Raw genomic sequence first — 9,560 nt, 5'->3', positions numbered from 1 at the left:
CCCCACACGGCGTTCTGCGCAGGCGCAGCTCGGGGAGGGCGGGGCGGGGCGGTCTCAATGAAGGAAATTTTGTTTCGGGAAGTCCCGGCATGTGTGGGGAGGGATCCCAGTGCCTCTGTACGCTGTAACAGGGCCGGCGCAGAGCACGTGGCACAGCAGTGTGTCAATCGGTTCTTGAATGTCTCCAGTGGGGGAGCTTCTACACCCTCTCGGGGCAATTGTTCCAGTGGTCAGTCACATGCGCGGTAAAAGTTCTTCCTCGTGTTCAGGTGGAGCGTCATCAGTTTCTGCTTGTTGCCTCTTGCCTGGCACTACTGACAGGAGCCTGGCTCCATCCTCTTGACACCCTCATTCAGACACGGGTAAGCAGTGATGAGGTGCACTCAAGGGGTCGTTTCTTCTTGAGTCTAAACAGGCCCAGCTCCCTCAGCCTTTCCTCCTAAGAGAAACACTCCTTTAATCACCTCTCTTGCTCTCTGTTGGACCTGCTCCAGGAGCTGCATGTGTCTCTTGTCCTGATGAACCCAGAAGTGGACACAGCACTCCAGGTGTGCCTCATCAGGGCTGAGTACAAGGGGAGGATCACCTTCTGTGACCTCCTGGCAATGCTCTTCCTAATGTCCCCCAGGATCCCGCTGGCCTTCTTGGCCACCAGGACACACTGCTGGCTCATGGACACCTTGTTGTCCACCAGGACCCCCAGGTCCTTCTCCAAGCTGCCCCCAGCAGGTCAGCCCCAAGCCTGGTTCAGACACACAGGATTACTGAAGGAGTCCCAGCGTGAATAACAAACACAGTGCAGGGGGTGTGTATATCATTATCTATCCATAATCAAATAATCAGCAAGGTGAATGCTGGCTTTCTCTGCTCTCCATTAGGGACTGTGAGGGGGCACATATGATGTGTAAGATACAAATATGGTTAATTTTAACAGTGTTATGTGTTCCCCACATTTTGGTGGGCCATAGGTTTTGCAAATGGGTAACACATGTTCCCATTCCACCATGTCAGACGGTGTAAATGTAAAAGCATTGGGAAGGCACAGAGAAGAGATTGGCCTGATGCACGCTGATATATGCACACCCAAAACCCAGGTGGGTTTCTCTCCTCTCAAAATAAGGTTAAGTAGCACTGGTTTGGGTACTGTTATGGTAAAGTATGCTGGGCTTTGTCTTGTCTGTCCATCTGTTATTGCCTTGTATGGCAATAAATGTACTTGGTATTTGTTCTTGACTCTTCCTATACTTGTGTAGGTCAAAATATTTCATACTGATCATATGATGATATTCCACTCTAAATAGTTGTCTTCTCCTTTAGTCATTCTCATTTAGTCATTTAACAAGCATGTGAAAGTCTGGTTTAATAAACTATAAAATAATTTACTTAATCTATTGATTCAGCTTATCCTTGGAGATACAACCATATTTATTCCAACAGAAATACCCACAGTGTACAGGCTATTGATTTCTAGATTTTTAGGACCAATACATTATAAAATGAATCTTTTTGCATTCTTATTTCAGTGACTCAGATCACCGTCTTGTATGATACATCCTATTTTAGAGGAAAAGTCTAATCAGCTTTTCAAAGCTGTATCTGCTACAACCCTGCCTGATGCTAGATGTTTTTGCTGTCTTGGAACTGCGCAGCTTTATAAAATTTTGTTATTAAGGTATTGGTTAAAAAAAAGTACAAGATTGTGTAAAAGAGGAAAAAGTCAGAAAGGCATTGGGAATGAGCAGTTTTACATTGCAGTGCATATTAAGAAATGGGTGTAAGTTGTCTTTCAAAGTGAGAATTATTTGTAATACTGAAATTTCAGTTATATGTCAGTGAGACATCTGGTATTGGGAAAGACAGGTGATTAAACCACTGTCACGGTTCCTTACGTGGTTCTGCTTTTCATCAGCTCACATAGCACTGCTTATTACTTTTTTCTTTTGAACAAAATTAGCTAAAACAAATACTATGGTTTCTGGGTTTTCTTTTGGTTTCTTTAAAGTTTATATTTAAATACTAGAATTTTGCTGTAAGTGTTAGCTGTCCTTTCATTTCTGCTCAACCATGTAATAAAGTCTGCTTTGTAAAGATAGATGTAAAACCTGCATATTTTAGTGTGGTGGCAGCCAAATGAGCATAGCAAACTTAAATCTGGGTGGCACAGTTGAAGCGTTTTATTCTAAGATATTTGTAGACAAGACATACAACATCAGAAAGCAGTAAAGTGTTGCTGGGTAGCAGGAAGTTGTATTTAATTATTACTTTAGTTGGCTGCACTTTAAATAACTTACTCCCTTCCCTAATACTGAAGATCTCAGTGCAAGCAAAGCTTTTTTAATGATGTACTAAAATGTTTAAGGCTTTAGAGGTGAATTATGGAAGAAGTCTATAACAAGAAAATGAGGAAGAGCATTACAACGGGCTAATTCCTGATACAATAGCAAGGGGAGCATGATCTAAACAAAACAGCAGAAGAAAATCATTGGCATTTCAAGAGTATGTTGAATATGAGTCTTAAAGCACCATAGGCCTGTGAGGTGGAGGTTCCTGTATGATACTGCAAGTCAGTATAGTACAATATAGTTCAGCAGCTCAGAGAAAGGGATTGCAAATTCATATAATACCAGTTAACCTGCAAAACAATAAGGACACGGATACTAAATTCAATTGTGTAATCTGAAAATATAAGCTGGTAGGCAGATGCATAGCTTCAGTCAGTATGATTTGCCTGTTCCCCAGGGTACATTGACTTGTTTCTTCTCTTTTATCTGTTTAACTATTCCTGTATTAAGTTATTTTTATTTTCTTATCTATACTTGCACTGACAGTTTCTCTCTAACAAGACGACCTTCTTTTTCTTTGAAGCATGCAGGTTATTCACATGCCATTAGATCTTATTTCAGCCAGTGCACCTGCTTTTTAATACTGCTACTTTTTTTATGGCTTATGTTCTCAATATACTGTTATAATGTGAAACTTAGTGAAACAAGGAACATTAGAAAAAAGGTATGGTTTATGGTCAGAATTTAAATATCAGACCTCATCTAGCAAGTTGCCTTGTTGTATATAAGAAAATTATGTCAGTAAGGGAAAATTTTATAAGTGTTGTCTCTGCTAGAGTTCTGTTCACTGTGAAGGTGAGCAAAGGAACATTTCTGTCTGAGAAACTCTGATGTGAATCTGGCCAGTAGCATTTGTATTCCTCCAGAAGAATTTGCACAGACAAATGGAAAAAGAAGATATGCTTTCACATAGACTGGTTTTCTTCTTTTAGACTCAAGTGTTTTACAAAAAAAAAAAAAGGCTCCAAAGTGATGTAAGTTCCCTTTCTTCTGTTTCACCAACACAAAAATTAAACTTAAACCTAGGAGTGACTTTATTTTTTTTTAAGAGAGTTCAGTATTTAATTGCAAATCTATTTAAAACATTAATAGGAATAATGGAAAATTGCACTCATTTTTCTGAAGTTTAGCCTACTAAATTTCATATACCATTTTTTGTTTAAAGCACTTCTGACTAAATTTCTTGTATTTTACTGAATAAAGTTGAGATCTGTGCCAGAAAAACACTAAACTTGATGGCATGCCAACTTCCTTTAAGGAGCTAGTGTCTAGCTGCACTGGCTACATTCCACTCTTCCAATGTGGTAGGAATATTAATTTTAATATTAATATTAGTGAATATTAACATTTTGTGTTTCTGGCAGGTATTGCAAACTGATATAATCTCAGTTTTCTCTTGGTGTGAGCCTCCAGATATTCTTACAGGGTATTCAAATCACATTTATTCATTAATGAAGTTATATACCACTGGTGTGTTTTGCCAAGGATGCAAACTTAACATTATAAAAGATATTGAGAAAACTCACACAGATCTAACTCAACTGCTGGTTAATCAGCAAAGGTACATCCTCTACAAATAAGCAGGTGACACTTAAGCAGGGCTTTGTTGGGATACAGGCCATAATTGTGGTGGGATATGAAATTGTGTTTAACAGTGTTCATGGTGCCTTGATACTCAGTCATGCAGTAGAATTCCTCACAGGGATACCACTGCCAGTGAAGCAGAAAAAAATTTTTTTAAAATGTGTGCCTTAAATGCCGATATGCCAGTCACTGTTTCTTCCAGTGTTTCTTTAATCCCAGCCTGCAAACACCTTCAAAACAATTTGCAGCGTATCCATTCTGCCCAGGCACCCATACAGAACCTGTGCTGACATTACCACCACTCAGCTGTTCATTGTGGCTGGGCCTGCATCTCCTCAGCCTGCCCAGGTACAGCATCAAGCCAGCCGTGGACCCAACACCTCCCAGTCAGGTGCAGAAGCAAGACCAAGTAATGGTGAGAGCATTTGACACACAAGAAAAATTATAGGGAAGCATAGCTTATGACTGATTCTACAGCTGAGGTGGTGAAGCAATGATTAGGACTATCATTAGGGATGCATGAGTGTGAGACAGGAGGATGGGGATAAGGAATGGGGAATGCAAGCATGGTTTCCACTGTATCTAATAGAAAACCTAATTGCATCTGCTGACCCCAAGCGAGCTAGGTTTGGAAAACAACAGTTTGTTCTGAATTGCACTGTTTTCTTTAATTTTAATTTTTTTGATGCCTTCACTGGAACATGGTTTGATGTAACTTTTTTAACCCTCTGACTGGAAAGATCTTGCTGTACTTTTTGTTATAAAGGAGTGTTTAGATATCATTACCTTGTATTGGTAGGTTGGTTTGTTGCAGGAGTTCAAATAATAGTGTTTGTTTAGCAAAAAACTGGAGCACTCATACTGACAATACTGAATTGGATAATAGAATTTAAAACAATTACTTCACCAGCTTCTCATCTGATAGTGCTCCAATGAGTGAAAGCTGTGCAAACAGTCTTAATAAAAATCTATTTTTTTTTCTTTCTTTTTTCCTTCAAAAATGGCAATGCAACTGCTGACATAATAGATGAAAGGAGTTGCTGCTTCTATGCCAAAGTAGGGTTCTGATAATACAGTTCATCCAAAAAGTGGACACCTAAGTGTTTGTTCTGTATCTGCTGGATATATGTGCTGGTTTTGGCTGGTTTGGCTGGTTTTGGAAGAATAAATTTTCTTCATGGTAGTTGGTAGCTGTGTTTTAGATTTGTGCTGGAAGAAGTATTGATAGCACAGGGATGTTCTTGCTGAGCTGCATTTGCATAGCATCAAGGCCTTTTCTGTCTCTTACCCCAAACCACCAGTGAGGAGGCTGGGGGGGGGGGGGGCACATGGAGTCGTGAGGGGACACAGCCAGGACAGCTGACCCCAGCTGAACACTGGAATATCCCAGACCACGTGGCATCATGCTCAGAAAACTGAAAGAAATATAAAAATATATAAATATACTTTTATATATATTTAAATGTGTAAATATATAGAAATATATAAAAATTATGTGTATTATAATACACATAAATATATATATTAATATATATTTATAGAGATAGGAAGCTGTGAGGAAGAACAAAAAAAGGGGAGTCTTTCAGACTGATGATATTTGTCTTCCCAAGTCATATTACCCATGCTGGAACTCTGTTTTCCTGGGCTCCTGCCTGTGGAAAGCAGTGACTGAATTCCTTGTTTTGCTTTGCTTGTGTGCGCAGCCTTTGTTTTCCCTATTAAACCGGCTTTTTCTCGACCTGCAAGTTTTCTCACTTTTATCCTTACAATTCTCTTTTCTCTATCCCACTGGATCAGAGTGTGGGACATAGTTGCCAGGTGGGTTTAAACCATGAGAGCACCCTCTCTCTGTGTGTATATATGCTAGCCAAAACTTTAAAGTTTTGAAAACTTAAATTTTGTGTGTCTCCTCAGAGATTTTTTTCCTGCACTTGGCAAAACATTTCTGAGCAATCCTTTGTCCATGCTTATGAAGAATATATGAAGCTGTAAAATAAGCAGTTGTAAAATTAATAAATGGATGTATTTGTGCACGTTAGTTTGTTACATGCATTTCTGCTAGCTCTGTTTCTATAGCAAGATTTAGCAATCAAGGAAGGTCCTTATTTCATGCCACATGAGCTATTAAAATGAAGCCTGGACTCTTTTTTGTAGCTTCAAAGAGGTAGTGTCTTGCCAGACCCACTATCTATGGCAATAATTTTTTCTTGTCACTAATACTTGCTGGACCACAGCTACTATCAGTAATTTGTAACTAAGTGATATTTAAGTTCAAGTTACATGTAGGTAGGTGGCTTTAGCTTTATCTTGGTGAGGTAAAGACAGGATGGGTGTGGTGGGTAAGTTCCATGCAATAAAGTGCCCAATTTATTCTTCCCAAAGCAAATATTTGTTAGGTAGCAACATCCTATTAATAGTAGATTTTAATATTTTCTCTCATAAGTTTCTCTGAACTATTTCAGGTCTTGTTCTGCTGAAGATCCTTGTAGGCTTTTTTCCAAAAACATACCCATATTTGTTTCAACTTTTTAATTTTTATTTTAGTCTGTTTTCTTTTTCTTTGGCATCAACATCTCCCCAGGGGCTCTTAGCCAGAGGTTAACCAAGAGGTTAACATTTATATTTGAGACCACACAGTACTCTAAAGAATGGTGAATCCTACAGAGAAAAATATAATTGTTGGTAGAACAATTTTAGGCCCTCACTGTTTGACAGTTGTCTATTCCTTGCCTCATATCCCACTGTTTTCTTCTAGATTCCCTCCAGGTTACTGGGAATGGAGAGATAAGCTATGACTCTCTTTCACTGGGTGAATCCTAATGTTGTTGCCATCAAAGCACAGATTTAGTAAAAACAAGACAACCTAAAACGGAATTGCCTCTGCTACCTCAGAATTCATCTGTAGAAACCATGTTTGGGTTTTGTTTCCCCTTTCAAATGAAAGGTGAGTTCTCCTTATCTGCAGAAGCAGTGAAAACTGCATCAAGGCAAGAAAGAAAAAATACCAGTCAGGAAACATAATTTTGTAACACAACCACAAGATAATTAATTAAAATAGCCTTTTTAAAGAGCTGAGCAGTAAGTGCTGGTGAATAGAACAGCAGTGCCAAGCTTTGTGCCAAGCTGAGCTGGTATCTGGTGTTGGTACCTGTGAGTTTTTCTTACACAGTTTAGATGTAAGAGAAACATAGATCCTGGGTGCACAGGTGTACTGGCAAAATACCTCAGGTAAAGAGCTGACATGTATTCACCTCTCGCAACTTGCTGTCCCTACTTTCCCGACCAGCTCCATCCACGCGCTAGTGGGGCCGAAGGAAGGTCCCTGGCTATCTCTGATGCCTGTGGGCAGTGGGTGCGGTTCTGCCCTGCTCCAAGCAGCCCTACTCAGGTCTGCCCCGCCCGATCCTGCCTGGCCCGGCCCGGCGGCCCCGCCTGCTCCGCCTGGCAGGACGGGCTGGATCCTGGGCACCCGGGGCTAGCCCGGCGACGGCGGTGGCCAGCAGTGCGCGGTGGTGTCCGTTGCTTCCTCGCCCGCCCCCGCAGAGCAGCGTTTGACCCCCGGCGGGTGTGTATATGTGTGTGGGGTGTGGTGGGGCGGAGGCAGAGGAGTCTGAGACTCGCACTGCCTTGTCCAAAAGAAAAAGGGTTGTGAGGGATGCTCATGGATTCCCGCAACTATGCTCGATCAAATGTACACGGTGCGTTCTCTTCCTGTCTGTGCCTAAGCGCTTGCCTTCTCCGCTGCTTCTCTCCAAAATGCCCCCAGGGCGGCTCGGGGTTCGCCTCCGTAAAGAGGGAGGGTAAGTTGCTGCTCTCCCGCCGTGCCCGTGGGCTCCCCGGCCGGGGCGGACAGCTGGTGGAAGCCTCCAGGAAGGCGCAGGACGCCCGGCACACCGGGCTGGGCGCTGCTGGCGGTGGGGCAGACGAGGCAGGGGGAGCAGTGCGCTGTGCACTAGGGCAGATCCCTCCCACTCCGGCCAATTTCGGTGAGGAAGGTGAAATGCGGAAGTTGCCACCCAGAACTGTCAGTGGATCAGTCGGGTTTTTAGCCCGGAGCACGCAATTAAGAAAAATAAATAAATGAAATAAATCCGCCCTTGGTGCGTACAACCAATCTCGGTCCTCGTCGGCAGCCGATACCCACGGCTGCTCGCCCGTATGGCGACGTTACCTGCCGCAGACAGGAGGGCGTTCGCCCTGAAGATCAACAGGTAAGCGGCTTTCCTCGCACCCGGCACCTATCTCTCGCCAGTCTCAGCCTGGCCAAGACAAGCGGCCGGGGCTGGGCGGGACGGCTCCTCCCCTGGAGACCCCCGGGGCGGGGAGCCATCTGACAGCTCCAGATAGCCCGGCTGGCCGACCTTCGGCCGGCACCGCTCCGCGCCGCCCGCTGCTCCTGCGGCAGCTGCTGACCCGGGCTGCGCTTCTTCTGTAAGGTTTGCTTGATGAAAGGTCCTCTCAGACGAAGCCGCCTGTGGGTCCGTGTCCTCTGGCAGGGACGTCAAGTCTCACCCCAGGACCCCTGTTCTAATCCCCATCTGTTCTGTCCGAAGAAATTCCGAGTTCTTTGGAGGGGCTGCTCGCTGGCGACGGGGCGGGGAACGGGGCTCCTCTTCACAAGAAGTGGCAAAATTGCCTCATCCCTCTAAATTAGCACTCCTGACAAACTAGGAGTTTAGGGCGTCAATACTGCAATTATGTACATTCCTGGGATTTTTTTTTTTTTCATTCTTTCCTCTTTGAAAAGGAAAAGTCCCCCAGTGACTGAAAATATACCTACCTCCTACATTCCCTGCCTAAACCGAATAAATTAGAGTTCAGCTGTTGGAACACCATACTCAGGAGACTAAACTTGCTGTCTGATGGACTATGGTGTTTTTTCCCAGGGAAGTGCTGACTCTCAGTTTGTCTGTACTCTGGGGTGGCAGTAAGAAACCAAGACAATTATTTTCATATTGTTAGGTTGAAGGAAAAAAACAGGCCTTCTTTTCAAGAGTCTTGTCATCTGAGACAAAAACTGTGTTTCCAGGGTGTTGATGTAAGTGCCAGGTAGCTGAGTTTGCTGACACATAAAAGAACAAATAGCATAATGGTAATATAAACTGAGGATAAGTCTGTATGCCAGAGAGAAAAGTATACAGAGAAACTCCACCTCCTCAGCAATTTGTTGGAAGACATGGGGTTTGCAGTCAGGGAGGATAAAATTAGCTCCTCTGTGATGTGCCTTTCTCATGGCAGAATATGCATCAATGTACCTTTCTGTACCCTTTGGGAATTAATTTCAAATTTATGGTGGATTACTCCTAAGAGTGAGATGCCGTATTTGGAAACCATCAGATGAGTAGTTCATGAGAGGATCATGCCACAATTCCTGATCATTTGGAGACTTGCTTGAACAGAAATCATAACTAGCTGATGTTTACAGAGTTTGAGTTATTTTCTTTCTTCCTATTTTTAGTGTCAGATTTTTTGGCAGCTTTCCCTAGCTTTGGTGATGGTCACTGTTCATCTCTATGACAAAAGCCTTACAAAGTAGTAGAGTCATTACAATTAGTTCAGCTTCATTTCACAAAGATTCACAGAAGTTTTGCTAGTAAGAACTGTTGTGAAATTAAATTACTGTTATAAGTTTTT

General features: G+C 42.7%; 1 protein-coding gene across 2 annotated transcripts in view; it reads left to right on the top strand.

The window, feature by feature from the left end:
- The first annotated feature begins 101 nt into the window (after window positions 1-101).
- DOCK8 (dedicator of cytokinesis 8) overlaps window positions 102-9,560 on the top strand; it is a 96,692-nt gene continuing 87,233 nt past the window's right edge. The window contains exons 1-2 of one of the 2 annotated variants that reach the window (XM_058826807.1): window positions 102-362; window positions 6,682-6,870. Coding sequence is in view for 1 of the 2 variants with exons in the window: in XM_058826806.1 (XP_058682789.1) it covers window positions 8,085-8,137 (53 nt within the window). In the remaining variant the exon portion in view is untranslated. Of the gene's footprint in view, window positions 363-6,681; window positions 6,871-7,284; window positions 8,138-9,560 lie in introns of those variants that run through there. The other variant, XM_058826806.1, reaches the window with a different exon arrangement.

Source organism: Poecile atricapillus, chromosome Z (assembly GCF_030490865.1).
Source record: "Poecile atricapillus isolate bPoeAtr1 chromosome Z, bPoeAtr1.hap1, whole genome shotgun sequence".
Classification (NCBI taxonomy): Eukaryota; Metazoa; Chordata; class Aves; order Passeriformes; family Paridae; genus Poecile; species Poecile atricapillus.
This window is presented reverse-complemented; position numbering and strand designations above follow the sequence as displayed.